The sequence below is a fragment of the Artibeus jamaicensis genome, unplaced genomic scaffold, assembly GCF_021234435.1.
Source record: "Artibeus jamaicensis isolate MK-2021 breed Jamaican fruit bat unplaced genomic scaffold, CSHL_Jam_final contig_797, whole genome shotgun sequence".
NCBI lineage: Eukaryota > Metazoa > Chordata > Mammalia > Chiroptera > Phyllostomidae > Artibeus > Artibeus jamaicensis.
Window position 1 is genome coordinate 10481487 of NW_026521977.1, and position 27526 is coordinate 10509012.

The 27526-nt window shown below is 43.5% G+C and overlaps 1 protein-coding gene across 2 annotated transcripts in view; it reads left to right on the top strand.

Annotated features, from left to right (window-relative positions):
* The window catches only part of NELL1 (neural EGFL like 1), a 734878-nt gene that overhangs the window by 104628 nt on the left and 602724 nt on the right, over window positions 1-27526 (top strand). For both annotated transcript variants that reach the window (XM_037162229.2, XM_037162218.2), the window contains exon 4: window positions 525-695. In XM_037162229.2, coding sequence (XP_037018124.2) covers window positions 525-695 — 171 coding nt within the window. The remainder of the gene's footprint in view (window positions 1-524; window positions 696-27526) is intronic.

Here is a 27526-nt window from a genome sequence, read left to right on the forward strand (position 1 = left end):
AGTCTTCTAGGCATAATTGTCCACTTAGAGCTTTCTGTGCAGAGGATGTTAAAAAAAAAGGCCTTACTATTCTCTTTACTCTTTTCACTCTGACAGTATAATTCCTTATAGCTACCATGACTTCTATTTTTCTTTAATTCTTGAAAAAGTAAAAATGACAGCAATAAGCATAACAATAAACCCACTCTGTGTGAATGGCCTTTTTTTGGACAATAGAAAGAAGGTTCTGAACTGCTTTTAAGTGTTTAAGAGACACTGCACAGCGTTTTGCTAATTAGTTTGTGGCCAGTCACCTCAAAGTGAATCAATTAACATCCATTTCAGAGGCTCAAGGTCACCATAAGGGCCCTTGGGGGATTGGGTTCCATGGGGTACCTGTGATTTTGGGTTGCAGCACTTTGTGTTGTATTTCAGTAATTTTAGCTTCTGAGAAACCTAGCGATAAGCTAGTAAGCAGCAAGGACTGATGATACCTGTGATGTGCAGAAGGAAAATAAAATAAATTTTTGCTGCTTCCCACACAGCTATTTTGAACTGGAGAGCAGTGGTCTGAGGGATGAGATTCGGTATCATTATATACATGATGGGAAGCCCAGGACAGAGGCACTTCCGTACCGCATGGCAGACGGGCGGTGGCACAAGGTCGCCCTGTCGGTCAGCGCCTCTCACCTCCTCCTCCACGTCGACTGCAACAGGTATGTCTTTGCCTTTGATCTTTCACGATCAGTCCTGGAAATCGAGCCATTGGGAAGGGGGGGTGGGACTCAAACTCCTTGCTGGGAAACAAAATCCAAGGGACCCTCATTGTAATTTAACCTGCCGAATGGGCCATTAGGCATGGTGGAATGACCCACTGTAATACACTGAGAAAACAGTACATTAAGATGAAACAGTATCCCGTGATTAGGAGCAAATGTACAAAAGGTTGATTGCAGGTTGGGGAATATTAAGTGCCCCTCTGTGCCCTCCAGGCACCGTCTGAAATTCCATGGAGCTGTGGTCACAGATAACTATGATATATTGTTGTTGAGTTCGTTTCACTCGGAAGCGAATCAGTCAGTCTACCTTCAAATGAATCCAAGTAACCTGTGCTACTGAAGTGGCTAATTCTATTTCACTTCGTCAGGCACAGATTGGCTTAAATATCTTCTCCAAATGGAGACTTTTTAAGAGGCTGATTTTGAGTGTTTTGGAATTGATACCATTTGTTCTCTGGAGGAATGAGCCTTTCAGCTTGTTGGAGGATGGCAGGCCTATTTGTGAGGTCTGGGGGAGGTTTCACAGGAGATGGTGGGTTGGGGTGTGAGGGCGATACTGTTCCCCAGGTCTGTCATTGGTGTCCAGTTTGCTGCCAGCTGAAGAGAGGACACTCTCGGTCTCAGTTGGGTCATTTGCAGCTGGACAGCTGGGTAAAATGGTGGTCAAGGGGCTGTTTGATCCCTCCAGAACCCAGTGACAGCCCTTGCGGATAGTGATCTGGGTCCTATTACTGAGGCATTTTTGCACTGCAAGCACTGCCTCTGAATTGTTTGTTCTCATTAATCATAATAGCAAAGTGAAAATGACTGTTCAGCCACAGGACTTGTTCCTTTGGGCCCAGAATAAAGAACAGGCATGTTGGGGACAGCCTGCCTCTGGAACAGAAGGAGGGAAAGGCCAAGGTCAGTCAGCTTCGAACCATATTTCTGTTGAGATAGTTCAAGTGCTTGCCACCCTGGTTTTGTAGTCTCTTTTGGTAGAGGACCCAGGAGAGCAAAGTACAGAAACTAGCGTCAATGTTAAGGGAGATTTCACCATGTTCAAGTGAGTCATGGTCCATTTTGATGTCCTCTATTTAAGGTACTTTCTGGATTTTGGGAGAATTGCCCAGATATAATATGTGTGCATGGACAGAGTTTCTATAGAAACCACTGGCTTTCTACCCTGCAGTCCTGGGCTTGGCAGATTCAATAAAGGCAGCCTCAGGCCGCTGTCTTCATTTATTTTCATCTTCAAGAGCTGATCATCTCCTTCAGCTCCCTAGAACTGAAGGCACTCTTGCTACCCCTGCCACCACCCATATGCTGTCCAAATAGGAGAGCAGAGGAAGGGCCGTGCATGTCCTCCTGTGCTGTAGACCAGAAAGAGGCCTTGAAGCCCTAGTTTAGCATCAGTAATTCCCAATGGAGGAGTCCTGGAGACACAGCTATTCTCTTGCTATGCAATTTTTTGTTTCTTCCTTCCAAAAGTTTCGTCTCCCTCCTCCCACCCAATATTCTTTTCTCTGGAGAAGAGGGGAAGAGATGAGAATGTTAAATGATATCCATGACTGTGCTTAGGGCGATGCTTGGCCTTTGGTGTTTAGTACATGGTGGTTGTTATTATGATTATTTATTCTGTGTTGATGGTGCCTCTTTGTCTTCAAACTTGCATCCACTGCATGCCCTTCTTGGCTACATCAGCCTCTCTAGGATGGGAGAGCTAGAAGCCACAATATTCTCTACGGGTAGCCCTATCTATAAAGAATGGACTGAGGAAATTCTGAGTATTCCTTCCCTTCTTTAGAAATTTTTCATACTTTTGTTCATGGCACAACATGGGTTTTTTTGGGGGGGGTAAAATCTGAGTGGGAAAAAATAAAGTTGCTGACAGTTGATGATTCACGGGCCCAAACACAAATGCCTTTTTTAGATAGGTCAGGAAAGAAAGGCCTGAAATGACTGGGCTATAGGAGAGGTAAATCTTGACTTTGGTGTAGGAAAAGTCTAGAAAAATAGTTCCCAAACCTGTCTGCACGTAAGAATTACTGGAAAACTTATAAGAAAATATATGGGCAACCGGGCCCCATCTGACCTGCTGGGTCAGACCCTGAGGGTTGGAACCTGAGGAGGTCTATTTTTAGCAAGCTCTCCGTGTAGTTTTTATGCAGCTCATCTAGACTTGGTGGAGGGCGAGAAGCTGGGTGAGAGGCTGGGCTGCAAGTATAAATGGGGGACCCTGGAAGACTAAATACCTGAAACAGACCTCCGGTGAGGAGGAGGAAAAGATTAAGGAGAGGGTAGTATCTAGTGAGCAAAACAAACTTTTCTTCTTCACAAATTTCTTCCTGGCCAGCAGTAGCTGATTTTCAATGGTGGAAGCTCAAACTTACCTATCAGGGTACTGATCTACTACTTCTTATCCAGGCCATCCTCCCAAGAGAAGGGATTTTACAACAGCTGTTTTTTTCCTCTGTAAGCTATGCGTTCTATCCCATCACGAGATTCCTACTTTTGTATTCCTTTTACCTTTACCATTATATTATCTTATTTTTCTCAACTTGTCACCTGCAAGAACTCTGCTGGTTAGGTTATCGATGGTGATGTGATAAATAACATTTATTGAGTGTTGATTGTGCCAGGCACAGGACTAATGAAGCATTTTACATAATTCATTCACCCCACACTCCATGCTGTTGTTTTGCTCATTTTAAAATGGTGGAACTGAGGTTGCATTATATGTCTGCCATCCTGCTGCTAATAGGTGGCAGTGCTAGGATTTGAAACCAAGTCTGACTTACGAGAGTGTCTGCTCTAGCTAAGAGGCTATTCAGCCCAACAGTGGGGACCATTGGCCCTGGACTTGGAACCGAGAAGGAAGGTAAGAGCCTGGTGTGGTGTGAGCAGCTTGCTCCTTTCTAATATTTTCCTACCATGTGTTTTATATTGCCTATCTTTGGAACTGCTTGGTAAGATGTTGAGTCTTATTAATGGTACCCATTGCATTGGCATTGGGGGTTGTGAAGGGTCCTGCATTTGCTGGGCACCCACTGCAGGCCAGGTAATGTGCCGGGCTTGATATTCCTTAGGCTAGCCATGTGGGGACAATTTTATTAGACTCAGATTTGGAGTTAGGAAGGCTCAGAAAAGATAAGTAGCTTGGTCCCAATCACATAATGTAATAAACAAAACTTTGAACTGGATCTAACTCCCAAACCTTAGCCTTCCGAGCCCTCTACACCACCTGTGTAGTTCATGGACACTTCCCAGCACAGAGTTACAACCACGCTAAGGAGTCTTCCCAGGGGGAGATGCTGCAGAAGGTGCAAGGGCTATACAAACATTTACCAGCAGGAAGAGAAGATTTCCTGGGACATTCCATTGCTCCAAGGAACTCTAAGTGTGGCAGGATTTCCCATCTTTTTAAAGTTAGAATTGAGAAGCAAAGCCTTTTCAGACCTGATTACACAAATTGTCAAAGGCAAGTGACTGCTATTTTCATTGGCAGTTTAATACTTTCTGCTCGCTTCTGAGACTTACACCTTTCTGCTTCAGCTGCTTAGCTGAGCTTAGTTAGAAGCTCCCTAAATGTGGGTAACAACAGCTTACCTCATGTTAGAAACAGGTAAGGGATCATTTGATTGGGTGACCAGACTGCCTTGGCTTTTTCTCCAGTTGCCTTTACATCAATATTTGCCAGCAAAGGAAGGCCTGACTGCACCTTCCTCAGATTCCCCCCCACCCCTGACCTCTCCATTCTCAGCTCACCCTGCAGCCTGTCCCCATTACTCAAAGCTCGGAGGTCACTGACATGTGGCATTCAGTGCCTAAGTATCCTTTGTCATTCTTCACAAAGGGAATTTCCTTCCTTTTATTTGGTAACTTTTAATTATCTATCTACCCATCATATTAAAGTATGGGACATACTATCTCTGCCCGGCTGTAGACAATACAGAGAATTCTTGCCACCACAAAACTCATGGCTTATTCATTTAGTCATTGTCAATTCCGAAGCCACTAGGGCCACCACCATGATTGGTCCTGGCCCCTGGATCCAGAGAAAGCATGGACTGAGCCTTGTGAGCAGGCTGATTTGACAACTTATAATAGCAGCTGAGCAGTGTAAAGTCATTCTCTGTAAAAAAAAAAAAAAAGACTTTTTGTAATCATTTTGTAGTGACTACAAAAAGTCACTCTCAGCATCTTGGTCTTGTGGTGACGACAGTGGAGCCGAGCATCTCAACAGTAAAGGAATGGACTCAAAATGTTTTCTAGTCAAATGGTACATTTATCCAGCCTTCATCCTGCACATTCTGCAATATGCAGGTGCCTTCGCTCTGAGCCAACCTCCTCTTGCCTCCCTGCTGGAAAAAATTCTCTTACACAGTCACATTGTAACAGAGCTCCCAACTCTTGCTTCTTTTGTTCAAGTGTGCACAACATATACATACACTGTACATACATGTGTGCCTATACACACACCTCTGTAGTTTGATAGTCACTGTGACAAGAGGTTAACTCAATGAGTGTAGTCTAGACAATAAACATATTTAGATTTTACTTTTAACACATGCTGTTTATTTACTGCAGAGCACGTTCATGTTTGCATATGACTGATCTTGAAGAGAGTGCAGAATCAGAAAAATAAACTTATTGCAGATCACTGAACATGTCAGTTATTTGAGGTTTCTGTTCAGTATTTCAGAGTTACTCCAGGATGTGAACATCTCTATCTCTAGGTTTTCATAATAAATATGGTGATATGGTATGTTCCTTTCCAGAGAGCTCCTAAACTATTTACAAACATCATCTTATTATATGTCTCATTCCTTAAGCTATATGTATATGATGTACTGTATTAATATTGCACAAACATTTTCACTTACAGCCAGGAGGGGGAAATTAAGAAATGACTGTCAAAGGTTATAGCTTCCAAGAGAGCCAGGCCAAGACTCTCGCCCTCCTTCCCCCACCCCACTGATATATTATTCTCTTCACAAACAGGAACACATGCACAAAACTCATCATCAAAATGAGCTAAAATTAAAATGAGAAGCCAGTGTATGCCTCATGTTCAACTAACCCAGGAGCTCCAGACTCTGTCCAGGAAGAGATGACAAGTGAGTTAGGAAGATAAGACATACCCATGTGAGAATTTGAGTAACAGTACAAGGCAATGTGTAAGATCATAAGGAAATGCAGGACGAATTGCTGGAGTCCTGGTAGAGACCATGAAGTCTGGGAGACTGCAGAAGAGGAGCTTCTGGGGATGTGGAATAGCCTCTTAATTTCTTGCCATCCTAGGTGAGAATGCATGACAATTGCTGCAGCTTTACAGATGTGCTGCTGTGTGATTTCATTCTGTACCACTCATAGGAGAATCAGACTTGGAGTGAGGTTCATCTTATAAGTATCACAAAGCCAGTCATGGTGTCAGTGAGAAAAGAGTGTGAATGGGTGAGTGGTATCAACTTGGCAGGGAGGGGAAGCCTGCAGGGAGGGATGGAGGAGGAAGTGTGAGAGGAAAGGAAATGAAGAGCTCTTCTCCGTGTGACCAGGCACATGAGCTCTCTGATTTAGCCTAGACTGAAATAAATACTGGGCATTTCTCTTGCCTTTGCCATTTATATAATGGGATCTACACGAAGCAATGCAGGAGAGTGAAATCAGGGAATCTACATCTTAAATTTTTATTGAAGATCATTCATTCATTCATGCCAGGATCTGTGCTCGCATCTTTAAAGTGGGAATGGTAGTAACTTTTTAAAACCATATTTCATTGCACAAATGTAGCAAGAGTTAGTGAAATCCTCAGAAAATTTCAAGCTCCAATATAAACATCATGAGGTACCTCAGACATATACTGGCATATAGGAAGATGTTAGAATATCCTATTGAAAGTGACTTCAACTGAGTCCAATTTTCACCTGTATAAGGACAGGGCTGATGTTCCATGAGTCAGGATCTAGTGTGCAATGTGGATCCATGGTGCAGTGTAGGGTCTGAAGTTGGTCACGTCCCCGAACTTATTCTGACTGCCAAATCCTAGGCTAGGTTCTCCAGTAGTTCATCTTTTAGTTCCATGGTGGGTAGTGCAGTACAATGGTGCACAGTTTTTATGCCAACAGAGTCCTTTAAAAATATAAAATTGAACCTGAGTGGGGAAGAAAATACCCCCTCCAATGTGATAAGATCTTATTGTGATTCTGTCAAGGCCTTGAGAACGTGGCTTGGCCTCTTCCCCTTATTATTCTCTGGGAAAGGAGGTTCAGAAATTTAATTTTCCCTCCTGAGCTCATGAACCAAAATTATCACAGCTTTTATGAGGGTATGTGAAGCCAGGTGAAGTTTTACTGAGTGAGGAAAGTCATTTGTTATAATTTCCTGTGTCTCCTAAATAAAATAGATAGGATTTGATACTCTACTTTGAAATTCTAGCTGTTAGCACAAAAATTTTCTTGGCAGAAAACTTGAGTTGAAAGAAATTGTTAATTTGTATGTCCCTGGGAAAGTTGTTCACGGTCTCTGGGCCTTAGCTCTCTAGGTATACAAGAAGGGGCTTGGACTAGGTGATTTTTATGTCTCCTGCCAGTTGTGATTTGGGTATCTCTTGCTGCTTTGCTTAATGAGATGCTTATATAGAGGACATAAGGCTTTATTATTATTATTATTATCATCATCATCATCATTACCGTCAGGACCATGGACAGCAACTCAGCTCTCCATCTCCACAGGGCCACTTTTGTAGTAGATCAGCAGGGGGTTTGAATCATTTGCATTGATCTGTGAGTAGACAGTGCAGCATGCCACTGGGGTGGGCAAAAACTACTTACCCTAGATGGCCATTCTTTTTTTTTTCTCAATTGCCAGCCTCCTTGCTGGAGTAGATGCCAAGCCAAATGTGCCTTGGATGCTAAGTGATGTTGATGTCTTGTTCTTCCCACCCTGTGCTCTTTATTTCTTCCAGTGTTCTCTGTCCCAGTCATGTGATGGTAGACAGCCTTTGGGAGGGGTGGGGTGGAATGTGCAGGCTTCTTTGGCCAGGGGGGCTTTGGTAGTTTGGTGACCTCCAAGCTAGGGCAGTGTACTGCAGCCAGCAGGTGATGGTTAGTTGTGCTGTTGGAAACTGTAACACATTCTCTGAAGGGGAAAAAAGACTTTGCTGCCAAACTGCAGAGACATCAATAATGGGAGAGAAGGAATCTAAAGGTCTAGGTGGCCAGTGTAATACGTTCAAAGTTGTAGATCCTTTGGCAAAACAGAGAGTGGCTGCTTAATTGTTTGGGCAGCCCAGACATTACTGTGTTGGATTTCTCATTCTACAGAATGCCACTCCCTCCACTTCTGCCCATGCTGCACACACACCCTGTGGGTTATTATTCCAACCTCATTAGGTGGGTTTCAAGTTTAACTCTGCCCTTGCTTCTAATGATGTCACTGGAACACTTATTTCTAATTTTGTCTTTTTAAGAACCTTTATTTTTTCTTCTTGTTCCTGGTGGGTTTAAATGTACCTTTGGCTAACCCTGGGCTCAATGGCAGGGAGAGGCAGGAGGTCATAGGATTCACTGAAGTGCATGATGAGAGAGTGGCCTGCATCTCTCCCCCTCAGCCTGGACTGCCAGGCTTTCAAGGTTGCAAATGGAAAGAGCTAAAAAGAAATACAATATAATCTTCCCTGTGCATGGGAGTTTGTTGGCTACCTGAGTCCATGAGCAGATTAACAAGAAGGCACCTCACTGCATACGAGGAGCCCAAGATAAATTAGAATAGAGAGGAAAATAAGTCTTCATTTCCAACTCCTAGTGATTTCATCTACCGGCCTTCAGATGCATTTTCAATTGTATTGTATTGTATGGACATGGGCCTACACAGGATAAATGGAAGAGAAATAGGTGACAAGAGAAATAAATGTTTTCTTGGAGGGAAAAAAATCAGTGCCAGCATCTTTATTGTTGTGATTTTACTCTGTCCTTTTCAATGGATATGCATGGCTCTTTCTTTTAAAAAGGAAAACAAGGAGAGCAAATAAAAAGTCAAACCAGAACAATACATGTTATGGAATTCTAGTTTTTTAAAAAATGCACATTTATATATTAGTCATCTCTGTTCTTTTATGCCTCACTCATTAGAAAAGAGCATTGGGGAATAAAAAATGCATGAGCCACGAGGAGGACATTTTAATTGAAAAAAAAAGAGAAAGAATTCCAAATATGCATTAGTTTTCTACTTAGACCAAGGGTCTAACAACTTATGTTGTCATGGAAAAGAATTGATTTTCCACACTACCATGTAGAAATTTATTTATCTTTCTGGAAACTTTAATTAAATTAATGTTATAAATAATCACAGAGCAGTTGGATGCAAGCAAGCAGATACACAGTTGCCCTGATCAGCTGCACTTCCTGTAGGGGGCGTGGTGAGGGCAAGGTGAGAATCAGGAGAAAAAGGTTTCTCTGCATTCTCTTCCCTGCTCTGACCCTAAATGCAGTTGACTTTTGTCCTTAGTTCATCCTTAACTTCCTGTGAGTGCTTCTCCCAGCAGGAGTCCCAGAGCCACTAAACCAGTGGGTTAATGTGTTCTGGGCCCGCACCTGAGGGTTTTCCTAGGCAATTAGAGTGGAAATTATTTTCGTTCTCCTCCAAAGGCTTGTATGGGGCTGTCTCTGACTTGCTCGGTAATGTCAGGCTGCATTTCTAGTCATTAATGTCCATTAGTCTGAGGGTGTTGCTTTCCTGACAGCAAATTTCACACGTAGGAACTCAACATGCTGGGAGCTGGGGCCATCAGCTGGCTTCTCAGGGACACTCAGAAAGCTTGTATTACCCGGAATGGCATTTTCTTTCCACTGGAGGTAAACAGCTCCAGGCTGTGACACATCCTGGTATGTCCTTGGCAGGACACTCAATTCACTCATTTGCTCAGTGCACTTTAGCTGGTACCTGCTCTCCAGGTCTGAGCTGTCTCTGAAGCCCAATCGTGGCAGGAGCTGGAGCAAGTGTGGTAGAAATTTCTTGAAGTCTTGGGCATTTTGACCTCAGAGGCCTAGTACCCTGCAGGGGAAACTCAGATGTTTTTGCTTGGTTGGGACTGAGCTGAAGTTACTGCCTCATACTTGGTTAGAGATGATGTCTGTATTCACTGGGTCTTTACCGTGGCCCACTGAGGTGGGCTCTCGGACAGGTAGGGAGTGGCGGCCGAGTAACTCGCTCAGGGCTGCAGTAAGGCAGGGGCAGCCTGCAGCTAGAGGCCCAAGGTCCTTCCTTCTTCCTCTTCAGGGAGTTTATTCTCCCCCAGTGCCTCCACCTTCCTTTTTTCTTCTCTTCCTCCTCCCCTGCCTTTTAACACCCCTATGTGACAAGATAACGCTTCTAACTTCTCACGGAGAAAGTCTAAGGTAGCGCTTTGTAACTTCTTTTTATGTCCCAGCACACATAAAGTAATCAATAAAATTCTGTGTGGCACACCAAAAAATATGTGTTGCTGATCTGACCAAAAAATAGGTATAATTTTGATTCATTCACACTGGACAGGTCTCGTCATTTTTTGATTTAACAATCTAAGGGAAAAGAGGTCAGTGCCCCGACTACACAGTCAGGTATGAGGCATGTTTTAAAAATTCTCACGGCACACTGGTTGAAATTGCTGGCCTCAGGCATCCCGTCTATACACCGAAATGAAGGCCAAGTTTGATCATTCCTTTGTGAGGTAGGGGGTGGCAGTCAACTCACAGGGCTACTTTCCTGTTGGATCAAAATTTACCCCATTACAAATTCTAACCACTGTTGGTTTTTAGACTCTAGAAGGCTTATGTGGTATTATTTTAGTTGTAAAGACTTCTTTTTTTTCTTAGAATCTAGACTGTTGATAGACAGGTTCATGACCTCAATACCACAGAGATAACATTGGGTCAGGCTTTTGAATGGCCCATCATCCTCATACGATTTGTAAGCCTTGCATGTGCCTCTGTGCTGATGTGTGATGGCCAAGGACCTAATCTTAAATCACGACTGACTGCAAATGAGCCATTCGACTATTTCTTCAAATGTGAAATAGATGCATTACACCAGGCTCTGGTATTATGTGGGTGATTTTACATTGCTCCAGTAAATTTTGATACTCACTATTTCAAGGTGGTAAACTCTCTGTGTTCTTTAAGGTGACTTTGCAATCACATGGTCACACTGAAAACTACTGGCAGCAAAATAAAGGGTTGGGCTGTGGGGGACCATTTAGGTGGGCATTTGTCGTTATTGCTTCTTTTATTGGTATCTAATTAGGTATGCACTGGAGCCTGTGGGAGCTAATAAGAGAGTAAGGCATAGGAAGTAGGTGAGCACATTGAGTTCTGAGTAATTTTCACAGGTGACAGTTTTTCATGGACATTAGGGTGATGTGTAAGGACTTCGCACTGCAAATCTGGGCACCATGTCCCTTTCCCACGTCAGCACACACACTCAAGCTCAGTTAATGTTCTCTTCTCAGTTTTAGGCTAAAAGTCACAACACTTAATATAGCTTACATCAATTTTACAGTCTGGTCTGTGTTCCTTTATTGCGTGAGAGTTCCCATTCCTCCGATCGCAGGTTCCCTTAGTTTTGAAAGTGTATCATACTCACGTAAGCCACAGGATCTGTGTACATGCCATTTCTACACAATCAAGTTCACTTTCACTTATCCTTCATTTTCCGGGTGAGAGAAAGAAGTCTTTTGTGTTTTACATTTTCCTGATAGAAGAGTAATCCTTTTATTTAGGGTAGTTTTGGCTCATTTGATGTCTGCCTTTCCCAGGGGCAGTAAGCACCTGAGAGCTCACCTCTGTGTGACCACGTAAATGTATTACAGCGCTGTCACATAGTAGGTGGTCAGCTCGTATTTGTGATTACCTGAATGCATGAATATGTGGAAGAGTTCTCACGTGGGGGCCTGTGTTTGTGGCTCTGGGCCTGTGACGCTAGCCTTCTAGGGGATTCCATTTGTTCTGTCTCCTTGTCCTTCCCTCCATCTCATCTGTACAGAAGGGGCCTCCTCTCTACCCTGCCTACTTGTGCACATTGTTGTGAAGGTCAGGTGAGAACCTGCACGGGAATGTGTTGTGAATCTCCGTGCACTTTGCCTGTACCAGGCTGAAGGAGCGGTGAAGTAATCCTAGTGTTTCTGCCTTGCACTTTTGAGGATTATTCTTTTTTTGAGCAAGGCGGTTAATCTGTGAAAGATTTTTGGTGATTTCCTGGTCTGATTCATAGCACAAGGTGAACTGTGCCTTGCTCTCAGGGTGAAGTCACATGTGTCCCATGTTGGAGGGGCCGTGGCAAACACGAAGGAGTGGAGGTGATTTACAGAGAGGGTAGGAACATAAGCCCGTCGTTCGGAGGACTAAAGGCACGTGCCCCCTCTGCTGGAGAGCAAACACAGCTGGGTACTTGTGTTTTGCCTGGTAGACATGTCACTGTTGTAAAATTCTGCGGGTATGCTTCTTAAAAGTGCATTTGGGGCCCATAGTAGGGCCCTCCCCTCGGGCCCCTGAGTGTCCCATGCTGTGTTGGTATAGCCTTACTGTGAAACTCAATAAATACATACCTATTTTTAATTTTTTAAATTGTTTCTCCTTATAAGCACACACAGTTCATACTGCATCCACTTTACAGACACAAAGGCCAAAGTAGCCATTTAAAGTATTAGATACTGAGGCACGAGACACACAGTGTAGGCAATGCTTCACGGTCTGAAGCTTGCACCAAACTGCCCCATCGACTGCTGAGCTGGGCTAGCACTTGGGTGTGGCTGACGGGTGTGCAGCTACAGAACCGAAGGGGAGCAGCGGTTTGCTACAAGCACTGAAGCATTTTAAGATGGCACTGGTAGGGATGTATTTTGATGGTGAAGGGAGGCGGGGAACAGAACTTAGTCCCTTTCCACAGGGCATTAGGCAGCCTTGCAGAGGGCCACCACAGAGAAGCTGACTTTCCCTTGCTTTTAAATTATGAAAGGGGCTTTCCTGATTCACAAAATTAACAAAAAGGAAAATATGTACAAGAAGTCATAAGGACAGCAATTCTAGTGGACAATGTGTAGGTAGAGGTGACGATTTTTGCAGTATAGGTTTGCTTTATATGATGGAATAGCTATCACTCACTATAATGCATTCCCTATGTAAATTACATAGCATTTAATAAAACTACTGAAGAACATAAAAAATATGAAAGGTGCGAGCTGTTTAAAACCATACACTACCCACCACCCTGCCCTTCATTCCCTTCCACAGAAGTGATCATTCATAATTTTATTTCTCTTCTTTAGATTTTTTTCTTTGCATATGCAAACCCATTTTTTTCAGTAATGAGACAGGCCTGTGTGTATTGTTCTTCAGTTTGCTTTTTCATTTCACAGAATAAAGCTTGAAACACCAGTGAGGTGCTGCCGGAATGTGTTCAGGAGGAACTCGGGCTGCTTTGCCTCTCGTAGGGCAATGTGGGCAGTGCTGTGCCTCAGCAGTGTGGGGCACTGTCCCCTGCAGGCCCCTTGCCTCCTGCTGTGGGCTGGAATCCATGCCTCTGGCCAGTCCCAGGCAGTGGCGACTACAGAAACCGGGCAGGGAAGCCCCGCCCTCAGATCAGCAGGTGCTGTCTCATCTTGGCTGTGTAGCTGGGTGCAGCCAGGGCAGTCAGCCTGTGCTGAGATGGTAATGAAGTGGGTATGTGATGGGGGCCAGGTCCTCTGAGCTTGGGCATAATGCTCACTCTGACCTTGTGTGACTGAAGTGGAGCCCATGCCATCCGGGGGTCAGACATCAGGTGAACACAGTGAGAAAACGTTTAGTTTGGTGGCCAAGTGCACACGCTTTTGGAGTTGGGTAGCCCTGGCTTTCAACTCTGGCTCTGCCCCTAGCTTTGTGACCCTTGGCAAGTTACTTTCCTTTTCTAAGCCTCAGTTGTAAGATAGGGATAATATTGATGCCTCCTTCATAAGATAATTAATAGTGACAGTGCACGTAGATTTGGGAGGACACTTCTGGTTGCAAACAGTGGTGGCTTCAACTCTAAGGATGTGTTTTAGACAGAAGTTTAGCTGAGGCAGTGCCTGAGATGAGTTAGTGCTCAGACATGGCATCTGGGACCGGAGCCTCCTTTATATCCTTGTACCCTGTCCAGCTCGGCATGCTTTTCCCTGGCAAAGGGGCAGGGGCTTACTCTGGTTGTCGTAGACCAGGCATCCTTCCTTCCACGGTGCTGGTGCATTGCTCCCTCAACAGACCTGAGGCACTCTGAGCAAAGAAGAAGAGAACATGGCTCTTGGGTGGGTGGTGAACCATGTCATCGGCACATCAGTAGTTTAGCACCACACCTGGTGTTCAGGATACATCTCTGCGCTGCTGCCGCTGTACTCGGTAGTGATGATTCCTCTATGAACCGGAAGTGAGCAGGAGGACAAATCCAAGGAGATAATACCAGTGTCTGGTTAATCAGAAGTCATTTATATACATGGCTGTTCCTGCCATCAGGGAATCTTCAAGGACATGATCAGACAGGGGAAAAAGAATATGAGTGGGTCGGAGAGGCCAGCTTGGCTCCTGCCTCTGGCATCTGTCAATCCCATTGGCAGGGGCAGCTCTTGTTAGGCTTTCACTTTGGGAAACCGGCCTCTGCTGGTTGTGGCTGCCTGTGGCTACAGCCCTTTCACAGGCCCTGTGAACACAGCGCCTTTCCCACAAAGGGCCGTGGAGACCGAGCTAAGCCCAGCTGCCTGATGGCAGCTTTAGCCCAGGCTTGCCTCCCTACTTACTTGGTGGGGTGCTACTTACCTCCCCTGGAGTTACAGCCATGTAGCAATGGACTTGACGTCTGGGAATCTAATCCGGAGTCCAGATTTCAGCAGAGAAGAAAATGAATATAGTCTCTGCAGTATCTGTGAAGATGTTCAACATGAAATTATATGATTGAGCCTTGCTCTAGCGCTCGTCCTTGCAAAGTGCCACACGAGAAAGGTGACCTGATAATTGCAGTCACTGGGATTCACCAAAATGTCACTTCCTTCAAATGGGAGTGTGCTTAGGTATGGGCTCCAGTCTTTGCTCCAGGGGGAGACGGCAGTTGATGGAAAAGCCCTGGAGTCTGGGCTGCGTGTCTTTCATTTGCTTCTGCAGATGAATTCTCCCTCTTCTGCTCCACTCTGCTCTGAGTCTTAGCAGGCTGACCTGCACGGGCCAGACTCTGGGGGCTCCTTTGCCTTCTAGATTCCTTCTGAATTTTATGAGCAGGAAGAATGGGCAGGAGGAGGGAGGGAGGGAGGGAGGGAGGAAGGGAGAGTCTCTATTCCCCTGGCTCCTTGCTCTGCCCCTTGACGGAAAGCCACAGGCCCTAACAGGTAGCTTTTTTTGGGTTCCCGGTTTTTTCAAGCACAAGAAGGAAAGGGTTCTTTAATTCTTTAAAAAAAATACAAACTGTAGCAGTGTACCATTCCTTGTGGTTTATCTACTCCCCGCCTGTACTTCTGTAAATAATGTCTTTAATGTACTACAGTAATTCTTCCCTACCCATGGAGGTTATGTTCCATCACCCCAAGTGGGTGCCTGAAACTGTGAATAGTACCAAACCTTGTATAAACTATGTTTTTTCCTACATATACATTTCTATGTTAAAGTTTAATGTATAAATTAGATACAGTAAGAGATGAAAACACCAATAGTAAAACAATTATAAGAATATACTGTAATAAAAGTTGTATGAATGTGGTCCTCCTTCTATCACTCAGAATATTTTATTGCAACCATCCCTCATTATAGTAATTGGCTTGGGTCCCTTATTCCCTTGCTGAAGTCTTCATACAGGCTCAGTGCTTTCTGGCTCAATGTGGTGCTGTCGATTGGAACACATTTCCTGTTAGTCTTCCACCTGCAGATTTAATGTTTTTCTGTCGTGAGCACTGACCACACACTGTGGCCATAACTTTCAACGTTTGAGGTGCAACAGGAAAACTAACTCAAGTCTCTTTTTCCTTTACAATTTCATGGACAGAGATTGTTTTGTTTTTAAGGTTTTACATATTTATTTTTAGAGAGGGGGAAAGGAGAGATAGAGGGAGATAAAGAAACATTGATGTTGTGAGAGAAACACAGATCTGTTGCCTCTCACCCCCTGCCCCCCAGCCCACTGGGGACCTGGCCCGCAACCCAGGCGTGTGCCCTGACCAGGAAACAAACCAGTGACCTTTTGGTTCACAGGCTGGCACTCAGTCCACTGAGCCACACCAGCCAGAGCCAGACGTTGGTTCCAAATGTAGATCTTAGTAGCCTCACCATATACAATGTTCCTTAAGTTGAGAAGGAGGCACTTTGTGGCTTCTCTTTGGCATATCAGAATTGCCAGCATCTCTCCTGTTGCACTCTCCAGCCTTTATCAAGTCAAATAAGGGTGACTTGACCACAGTAGGCACTGCCCTATCTCGACAGTCAGTCTGAGACCTGACATGGCTGCTAAATGACTAACTGTATTTGGTTGGGAACCTACTTAGGTGGGCAGTGTACATACAGCACAGATGTGCTGGATGGAGGGATGATTCACATTCCCCGGTGGAGCGGGACAGTATGAGATTTCATCATGCTACTCAGAACGGCATGCGGTTGAAAACTTATACATTGTTTATTTCTGGAATTTCCTCTCATATTTTCACCATAGTTGATGGGTGGGTAACTGAAACCATGGAAAGCAAAACTGTGTATACGGGGGGCGTACTGTATTCTCTTTTCAAATGACCACACCTCAGTAAACATGTCCCCTGGGCTGTCTGAGAGGAGAGTTCTTACCAAAACTTTCATAAACCACAATGGCAAAAAGCAAAGGGTAGTCCCTGCTTTCTGAAAGTTTGCATTGTAGCACTTTGCCTTTATAAAAATCCTACATTTTTTGCTAACCAAAAGATATCCAAAGAGGGTGTTTGCTTTTACAAAAGAGTTGTTATCCTACTAATACTGGTCTTTCATTTTAAAAGCACAGTGGTGTGTCACAAACTCTGAGAAAGCAGAGGGTACCTGGAATCGCTGTTTTCCACTAGGACCCAGACCACTGCAAGTTCAAAGTCAGACACCCCAAATCAGTCTTGGGCTTCCCCATTTCCTAGGTATGTATACTTAGGCAAATCCTTAACTTCTTTGAGTCTTGAGTTTCTGATCAGTAGAACTGGGGTGGCAGTCATCCTTGCTTCCATCTACCTCACAGGAAGGGACAAAGAATGCTAAGAATGGCATGTAAGCCCTGGCCTAGTAGCTCAGCTGGCCAGAGCATCATCCTGATACACCAAGGTCAGGGGTTTGATCCTTAGTCAGGGCACATACAAGCAATAACCAATGAATGCACCAATAAGTGAATCAACAAATTGATATTTTTCTCTCTCTCTCAAAGCAATAAATACAAATTTAAAAAATAGAATATCATGTGTCTTTTTTAAAAGGTGTCATGTGAACCGCAGTGTGCTGTGCACAGGGAGTGGTTATGTCACTGTGATATTCCAGGACCTGGAAGTGGGAACTGGGAAGCGGAGGCTTTGAGCAGGCGGCCTGCAGGTCTCCAGGGAGGGCTGTGTACCTTCACCCACTTACCCAGCACGGTTAATGAGAAGCAAATTCAACAGGGGGACGGGGCCCAGCAGATTATCCTTCAAAGGAAAGCCTGCAGGAAGTCCTCTTCCCTTCTCCTCAGCCCACAGGTCCAACTCATGTGGAATACAGATGAGACCCCCTCCAATTAGCAATGCATTATGTAGAGATGATATTCGCCTCTGCGGAGATGGACTCCCCAATAAGGCCTTTACTAAATACAAGGATGTGGTCTGAAAAGAGGTCATTGTCAAAATGGTGCTGAGAGACATAGATGAAAAGGCTGATGGTAGCTTTTGTTTCTTGTTCCTTGGAGAGTGCAGTGCCAGCAAGAGTCAGTCTTGTTATTGGTGTTCTCGGTAACCTGACACTGGTTGTGAAAGAACGAATGTGGACCTTTATCTTCATGACATTGGATTTGACAATGATTTCTTGGATATGACACCAAAAGCACAGGCAGTTAATAAAATAGATAAGTCAGACTTCATCAATGTTAAAAACTTCTCTGCATCAAATGACACTATCCAGGAGTTAAGACAGCCCACAAAATCATAGAAAATATTTGCAAATTATATATCTGATAAGAGATTATTATTTATATTAATGATATCCTTTAACAAATAATTCAATTCAACAAACAACAAACAGCCCACTTCAAAATTGGGCAAAGGGTTTGAGTAGATATTTCTCCAAAGAAGATACACAAACAGCCAATAAGCATGTGAAATGATGCCCAACATTTTTCATCATTAGGAAAATAAAAATAAAAATGACAGGATGGCTGTAATAAAAAGGAATATAACGGTTGGTCAGGATATAGAGAAACTGAAATGCTTTCACATTGCTGGTGGGAATTTAAAAACAGTTTGGAGGTTCTTCAAAAAGCTAAATGTAAATTACCACATGACCCAGCAATTCAACTTGCACGTATATACCCAAAGGAATTGGAAGCAGACTTGAACACAGGTGTTTGCAGGCCAAGGTTTATTGCAGTGGTTTTCACAATAGCCAAAAGGCAGAAACAACTCAAGTGTCCATTAACAGATGAATGGATAAACAAAATGTGATATATACCTACAGTGGAATATTATTCAGCTATGAAAAGAAATGCATATATACATGCTACAATGTGGATGAGCCTTGAAAATATTATTCTAGGTAAAATAAGCCAGACCCAAGAGGACAAATATATGATTCTACTTTTACCAAATGTCTACAATAGTCAAGTTCATAGACCCAGAAAGGTAAGAGGTTGACAGGGGCTGAGGGGTGGAAAAAGGCAGAGTTACACTTGCTAGTTACAGAATTTCTGTTTGGGGTGATGAAAAAATTTCAGAACTGGATGGTGGTGGTTGTACAACATTGTGAATTAATTAATGCTGCTTAATTATATACTTCAAAATCAATGAAATATTTGGAAATATTTTATGTTATATATTTTACCACAACTTAATAAAGTTGATGAGAGATTAGCCACAAAAAATATCACATGACACATAGACACAGACAATAGGGTGGTGATAGTCAGGGGGAAAGAGGGGTGGGTGGAGGTGGGCAGAAGGCAGGGGGAATGGGGTTGGAAAGAGACATTCTTTGCAGTGATGGGCACATGTGCAGTGTGCAGATGATGTTTTACTGAGTTGTGCACTTGAGACCTGCATGGTTTTGTGAACCCATGTCATCCCAATAAATCAATAAAACATAGTGTAATATACCAAAACCATTGACATATAAACATGGATAAATTGCAATGTATGGGAATTATAGCTCTATAAAACTATTAAAAATTACAATGCAAGAAAACAAAATTCAAACCCACATATTGACTGGGCTAATCATGAATGTGAGAAAATTGACCTGTAAAATGAACTCAAAGATATGTCCCAGTAAAATGATTAAATTTTAAATGAAAGAAAAAATATTCTCATGACTTCAAGGCAAAAAGACTAAATCAATTCCACAGGAAAGAAATTTAGGTTAGCATCAGACATTTGTTCAGCAATATGGAAACCAAGAAAAAGTGGCTTTTTTAATAAAACTGGATGAAAGAGAATATGGGAGAAGGTTTCCAGCTGAGTTGACTTATGGTGTATTATGTAGCCAGGTGAGGAAGGCGTCTCAAACCAAGGGGCCAGAATGTACAGAAAGAGGTGAATGCATGAGACTTATAGGACTTGCAAATAGTTCATTGTAACTGGAGTCTCTGTAAAGTGTTGTAGACTCCTCTGCCTGGTTTCAGGAATTGTAACTCTACCCTCTGTGGCTAAGGATGAGCGAGTGACCTCCAGAATGCGAGCCACAGGAGACAAGGCTTATCTCTGGTAGCAAATGCTGCCCGCATCCTCTCCCTGTCTGCAAAGCATGGTCAATGTTGTTGAATGGTAAGTCTCCTCACAGCCGGGAGCAATCTAAGCCAGACATGATCACTTGGGAGGCCATCATAGAAGGACTCGGGGGCCTGCAACAAAGAGGGAGTGATGGACCCTCGTCCCCCCGCTATTCTGACGTAGCCCGAGTCCCCATGTCCTCTGGGAGAAGCGCTTCCTGGCTCTAATCCACTTAAGCCTGAAAACCTGATGGGGAGAGGTGCAGCTCCTTGCCTTGCTAGAGGGAATCCTGGATCCTAGATCCTGGATCCCAGGGTTGGGGGTGGAATCTGGCATCACAAAGAATTCTTAAGAAACCTGTGAAACCTGCTCTGCTAAGAGTGCTTTCATTCATGCGTTAAGGGTCCGAGCAGGAAACCCTAAAGTTTCTGCAAAACTCCCTTCCTGACAGACACTGATTCAGACCAAGCCCTCAGATTTCTTTGAAATGTTATCTACTGTGTGATCCTTGCTGCCTGTATTCCTGTGTATTGCAACCCAATAAAAGCTTCTGGAGGAGGGGGCTAGAGGCCTTTTTCCCCTGAGAAACTGGCCATCGCCCAAGGCCTTTGTTTCCTGGGAGAAACTGGCCACCTCTGCTCCCCAAGCAGATCACATCTTGGAAGTGTTTACCTTCATCTGTGGCAGACGGGGGGACTTGGGGGAAAAGTCGCACGCACAGTAAAGTGGCGAGATTACTAAGGCCTTAGAGTTCACCAAGTAGCTCATTTATTTTTCATTCACTTAATTGATATTTCCTGAGTGTTACTATTAAGTGCCAGCAATGTCCAGTCAGTTACGTGTTTTGGAGAGTTGTTATGAGATCCATGTGAAAAGGTGAGGGGGAGGTTAAGGAGACTAAGGGAGTGTGCATACAAATTTTCATTTATGCATGGAAATAATGGCGTGGCTTTGACTTGAGTGATGCTTCGGTTATTCCAAACATCCTCTCAGGTGAAAATTTGCATTTCAGTCTTTCCGTCAGCCCAGTGTTGGAAGGATAGGTGGACAATGAATCCACTGAGGAGGCAGGGGGAGCAAAGCCAGTTCACGCACTGGATAATCACACAATCGGAGAGAGGTGGCTGCTTCCTCGAACTGGTCGGTCTGACATGAGTGCAAACATAAGCGAAATGAAAACCGTTGTTCTGGAGTGTGTATTCTGTGCCTGGCCCTGGCCCAGGTCGGGGGGACGCATGGCAAAGAAGAGCCCGTAAATGACTGGTCACCTCACGGGGTGCGGGTGAGGTCAGCACCCAGGTGGGTGAGGAGACCAGAACTTCAGTCTTTCCCCTGCATGCTGGTGCAGAAACTGACTGCAGTTCCTCATCTGAGAGTAGAATTGTGTGACTCTGTGCCTCCTTACACATTTCCATGTTTGTTCAGACATGTAGGTTGTGAGTAACCAAAGCCAAATCGAGTAATTTCATAAAAAAGGGCAAGGTTATAAAAAGGCGACCAGAGCAGCTCATGGTCTGAACCTAAGGGCAGGGATGGAGCTGGGTCACTGGGAGGGTCTGGCAAAGCAACCAGCTCCCAGGTGGCTCGATACCTCTTTACTCCGGCCGGTTTCACATCGGCACGAGGCAACAGTTTTAAAAGAAGTGACTGTGCAGTGTCTCACTGAGACTAAAAAAACAAGCTCAGTGGGGCTGGCATCATTTTTTTTCATGTAAAAGGGGAGGCCATCATCCCAGGAAGATGAAGTGACTGACTCAGGGCCACATCCAAGTGCTGTGGTTAAACCCGGAATTTACAGTAGAGGCCTTCTGCCTTTTCAGTTTATTCTTTTCCCATTTGCTTTCCTCAAAACCACCTTCTCTTGGACAACTGTAATAGAACAACAATAGAATAGTCAATTAAAAAAAACTTCTCTTACTAATATGCAGGATTTCTCTCTTACAATGCTCTCACTGTCTTAATTTTTATCATTCATTTTAGTTTTGGAATTAAAGGAGTCACCTGTGTGTCCTCAATAATGGGCTTATTTGAGACACCTCTGAAAACTGTCTTTAATTTATACCCTGAACACAGAGGGGCCACAGCTAAAGGGGCTAATTAGAGAGATGAGTAGGAGATCTCAGTCAGCTCAGTGATTTTCTTATCATCAGCCGTGAAATACCTTATCAGAAATGGGCCATTTTAGTTTAAATGATCAGATGGAGTTTGAAACAAATTTGAAAGCATCAGAAATTTTCTGAGCTTAGCGTCACAGCCTCATTGTTTTCCAAACTCCAATTTTTTTCCTCCAAAATGAACAATAGCTTTTTGATTAAACAGCTGGCAGTTACTATTGAATGGCTCCCATTTAATAACAAAAGTCTTCTCTCAGCACAGGAAATTTTATCTAAATTGCTTCGCTCTTCTTCAGTGATTGTGAACTTCTAAAGTCTGACGGGACTGATAGCAGGAAAAAAATAAAAATTTCTCTCAAGACAGCAGTGATTACTTTTTTTTTTAAAAGAAAGAGCCCCAAACTAAATGAATAATTCAGTACACTTGCTACAAAGCAGAAGCCAGGCATACAAGTTGTCTTTTCTGTAAACATTATTAAAAAACAATCAAGTTTGTATTGACACATTGATATTGGGAGGACTATAGACAGCAGCTGAGAGAGAGAAGAAGAAATGAACATGAAAGCTTAGTAGCCAAGGGCCTTCTTTATTAATGTTGTTCTTAATAGGAGCAGTCCAGGTCCGTTCCATTACTCAGTGAGTGCCGTGTGCCCAGGACCATGCTAAGTCCTTTACATAGTGATTTACCCCAACGGGCTCCGGCCCTTCCTGGGGCATTTCCTCCTGGCCGAAAACCAACTGGAACCTAAAAGAGAGGGAACCTTTCAGTCTTCTTTGGCACAAAGCAAGACAAAGAGGGGCGAAGGGTATATCTGGAAGGGGCGGATGGAGATACATAGTTTACCTAATTCGTATTTCTTCATGGCATTTGCCACTCTTTGAAATTATAGTTATTTGTTGAGTTGTTTGCTGTAGTTCAACTACACTATAAAGCAGGCTCCAGGAGACCAGGGATATAATATTATTCTTGTCAAAATAAATTTGTAAGTGCCTGTATATATTATCCATCTGTCCAGCCAAACTTCCTCCCTCCCTCCCTTCTTTCCTTTCTCTATAAAACAACTGTTAGAATAGTCAAGAAAACACTTGTACTTCTTTATATGCCCCCAAATTTGGGATGCTGAAGGAGTTTTCTTTATATTCCTTTCTTTTTTAAAATTTAAACAATAACCTCTAGAAACAGCCCTACAGGAGAGTGTGTGTCCCTTAGGCCCCTCTCCTGCCCTTGGTGATGCTGAGCTGCTGCCTCTATCAGCTAGTCAGCTGGCTTGGCTGCAGTGAAGCGGCTGGGGCAGGAGCCCCCAGTCAACCTGACTTTGCTACTTGAGGGTCGCCAATGCCAAGTAAGGACTCCATCAGAGAGACTCTTTTGTGCAGTGGGGCCAGGCTGGCACCTATAAGTCCGATGTGACGAGGGGCCTAGGAATCTGTAGTTTTGAAGAGCTTACCAGGCGGTATACAGTCAGGCTAGGGAACTGCCAATGACCCTTATTGGCACTTTCCAAGGTCCTGAAAATGTAAAAAGCTCAGAGAATAAGAATGCCTCCCCGAACCTTGGAGATGCCAGTGTTTTGTGTGGGGTTGCTCTGCGGTTGCATCAGCTCTAGATGGGGAGGGAAAAATATTCCCCTTGTACCTTATCATATCTGTTAGACGCTGACGTATTTCACTTGGGTCGTTAGGAAATGGCAATCATTGGGCCTTTGGGGAGACATCCATTTGCTCTGGGAAGCTTTAAACCATTACATGAAGATGTCACATACGCTCTACAAATGACAGATGGCTTTTGGATGTTTAACATTAATAGAACAGGTAGCAGATGGTGGTTGGATCAGAAGACCTCTGATGTCCTTTCTAATCCCGAAAGTCCTGAATATCATGTGTGCTTTCTATGAGCTGCAGTCTTTTTGACTTATCATAATGTGTAAGTAAAAAAGCCTTCCTCTAGATGAAAAATAAAATGGCTTACACTGAATTATCACCTAATCATGAGTTTCAGCAAATATTTTGGAGGCAGCTAGTTGCTGTTAGTTAGCAGAGCATTTTATTTGAACTTCTAGGAAAAATGGGACCAATGTCTATGGCTTCAGTGTGACATTAGTGGTCACACCTAGGAAGTGACTTAGGAGGCTCTCACTCCCCCTCCTTCCTATCAGATTGTTGCCCCTAAGCACCTGCTTTATAGAAATGATAAAGCTGACACTGGGTACTATTTTCTAATCCATTGAGCCAAGTGGCTGAGAGCAGTCTTCTGGATTTTTTTTTTCCTGAAAATACTTCAAATTAAAGTAGATTTTAGATTGTTCTGTGAACTTAAGAGCATTGATCTTATCTAATAACTTTAATAATATCCCACTTAAGCATAGCATTTTAGAATTCACAGTGTACCTTTATATAGATTATTTGTTTTATATGTTCATCAAAAACCTGTGCAGTAGGTATTATTATTAAATGTTTATGAATGAAAAAACCGGGGGCCTGGAGAGGTTCAGTAATGTGCCCCAGGTGTAAATAGTAAAGGCAAGACACAAACAGGTTTTCTGATGCTAATTCAGTGATCTTTCTGTATCTTTCACTGTTTGTGTAACACACCGGTTGAATACTGGACTTGTAAAGAGCTAAATCAATAGAAGATGAAGAGGTAATATGGCAGGGCAGAAATTGACATGTGGATTTGAACTTACGCTTCACCAACTTACTGGCTGGTATCAGGCAAGTCACTTAGCCTTTGTGAACATCTATCAACGAGGTCTGCCTTTTAGTTATATTTCAAGGATTATAAAACATGTAAACTTCTGGCATATAGTAGGAAGTCACTCAAGGCAGTCAGTCTCTCTGTGTCTCCTGGAGTTCAAGTTTTACTATCTTTGCCACATGATCTCTCTCATCTGCCAGGACACCCTTCAAAGCCTGGGAGTTCACTGCCTCCCAAGGCTGTTCTCTTTCTCTGTGTTTTGACTGCTTGAGGATTCTTGTCTTGAGCCAAAAGTTCCACCTTGTAGCTTTCACTTTGTTTGTGTACACTTTCCATCCTTTAGCTACATGGAACAAGTACAGTCCTTCCATTGGACAATTCTTCAAATATTTGAAGACTTCATCGTGTTGTTCTTAATCTTTTTCAAACTTAGTGTTCTCTGTTCTTTCAGCCATTCATAATTTGCTTTGGCTCACAAGGCCCTCACGATCTTGCTTGGTGCTTTCTAAAGTGTGTCTGTTTGTCACCTGGTAAGTTCCTACAGCTAGTCTGGGCAGACTGACTCAGATCCGAATGAGATAATTACCTTCTTATGATGCAGCTTAAGATCACAACATCCTTTCTGACAGCTTCATCTTAGCTCAGTGTTGATCAAAACAGCTAGGTGTATTACCCTGACTGGAGTGGCTCAGTGGTTTGGGCATTGTCTTGCCTGCATACTGGAAGGTTGCTGGTTCAATTCCCGGTCAGGGCACATCCTTGGGTTGCAGGCCAGGTTCCCAGTTATGGGCGTGTGAGAGGAAACATCGGTTGATTGATGTTTCTCTCCCACATCAATACTTCTCTCCCTCTCTTTCTCCCCTTTTCCCCCCTCTCTCAAAATAAATTAAAAAAAATAATTTTAAAAAGAGCTAGGTATTTTTTTCAATATGTATTTCTGTTCAGCCTTAGATTTCACATTGTCTTTGAGAAGCATAGTTCCTAACCATGGGGCCTTTCATTTTGACATGTTTAATTTATTTGATTTGGCCTTAACTCCTGTCTATTAATGTCTCTCTCAATTCTGATGGTATTCTTTGTTATGGCTGAAACAATCACACCAACTTTGTATTTTCCTGCAGATTCAATAAGCACATTTGTTATTATACTGCCAACTCATTGGTAACAGTGCTAAAGGACAGATACGAGCCGGTGGTTTGGCCCCAATAAATCAGCATCACCTTGGGATGACACCTGAATCATAAACTTTTGGCAGAGAGTAAGAGATGGTAAGAGGTAATGGAAGGGAGATATTAGAGACATAAAATATGGCTAAGAAAGGGCAGTGAACTTGCTATCCAGATCCAGATGAGAGAGAAAGAACATAGTAGAAATTACTAGGCAAGGAAAAGCAGTTTGACAAGTGTTTTCTAAGGGGAAGAAGCAGCTCATGTCTGGCCTTGATCTTCTCTAGGGAGACCTCTTCTTTCTATGGAGGGTGTTTGCATCCTGTCCTGGCAGCAGTATTTGCTAATCCCATTCAAACTCTGCTGTCTTCTCCATGATAAGGGCATCTTCCCACAGATTTCAACTTCCCCTTTTCTTTTTTTCCATTTGTATGGACTCTGCAGCCTGCTGCTAAGGAACAGGTTGGAAACCTTCTAAGCCCTGCCAGCACCCTCCCTCTGCCTGGATTTAGGCTGGAATTCAGCTCTTACATGCTGGGGCCATACTGCCTCTATCCCTGTAGTCCTTCTGCCCAATTAGTCTGTTTTCTCTTGTTCAGCACCAGAGGTGCACTTTAAAATCTGGTCATTTGCTGAGCGTCCTCTGGTTTTGTTAAACAGACTGGTGGGAGGGGACTACAGAGGTCCCCTTTGGGGGGATTCCTTTCATGTCCTTGTGGTACAAGGACATGATGCACCATGTGTGATGTGTGTTCTACATTTGAATGTAACTAACAACAGCCAGGCAGTTGATGTGGAAATCCAACAGGCTGTATGTCATTATTGTACACAGTTGCCAACGCTGCTGTCACAGTGAGGAAAGTAAGCTTTGAGGAACCATGTTGTAGGTTTCCGGAATGAATACTCAATACACGTCAGGGCCAGGCATAATGCTGATGACACCATGCGGTGTCCTGTGGAGGCCAGGAACTTGGTTATTTTCACATCTATGAGGTCCAAGGGGGAAGGTTGCCTGATGCCCCTGTGATCATAAGGCTCGTGTGCAAGATCACCCACCAACATGTTAGTGAGGGGAAACAGCATGGCCACTGCCTTGACCTCTGTTTAGGGAATGTGCTCCACAGAGCACCTTGATATTCACTAGTGCCGCTAAAAGGCAGAGGATAGGGCTGTGTCTAGCAAAGAGAGGTCACTACAACTTTCCTCTTCAGGGAGAACCTGAACACTTTTCTTCAGTTCTAGTCGAAGCCCAAGATAAACCTCTTCATTTAGCATCTTGTTTAGGCTTTATATTGTCTTATTGAACAGCAACATAAGGCATGTCGATTCACATGGTTTCCATTGGAAATTCATTCTTCTGTGTAATTGGGAAAGGTACCATGGTGTCCCTGCAGAGGCCTTTCTTCATCCAGGTAAATAAAAATCCAATATTCCTCCATAAGGAGTGTTGTTGAATCACTGCATTTGCTTTGTGTTGTGCTACGAAGGTTTTATCTCTTAACAGAAAATTGAGTTCTTCGTAGACTATCGACTGGCTTTTAAGCAGACGGGACACTTGCTGGGGAGGGCATTTTTCACAGATGTTGAGAATGGAGGGAGGTTGTACCCGGGGAAGAAAATTCTTCACATGAGCCCTGATTCAGTGACTGACTTTTACAAGGGCCATGCTGGCTACTCTTTGTATTGTTAGTTCCTCTAAGGCACTTTTTATATTTGACCGGAGGTTTAACTTTGCATGCTGTTGTATTAGAAGGGAGATACTTCCACTTCAAAATAACACTAGATACTCATGGCATGCAAAATTCTCATAATTCTCTTAATGTGCTTAATAGGCAGCACCTTTTAGTGCAAAAGGCTTAGAAATGTGATGAAGTGGGAATTAGGTTTTTTTTCCA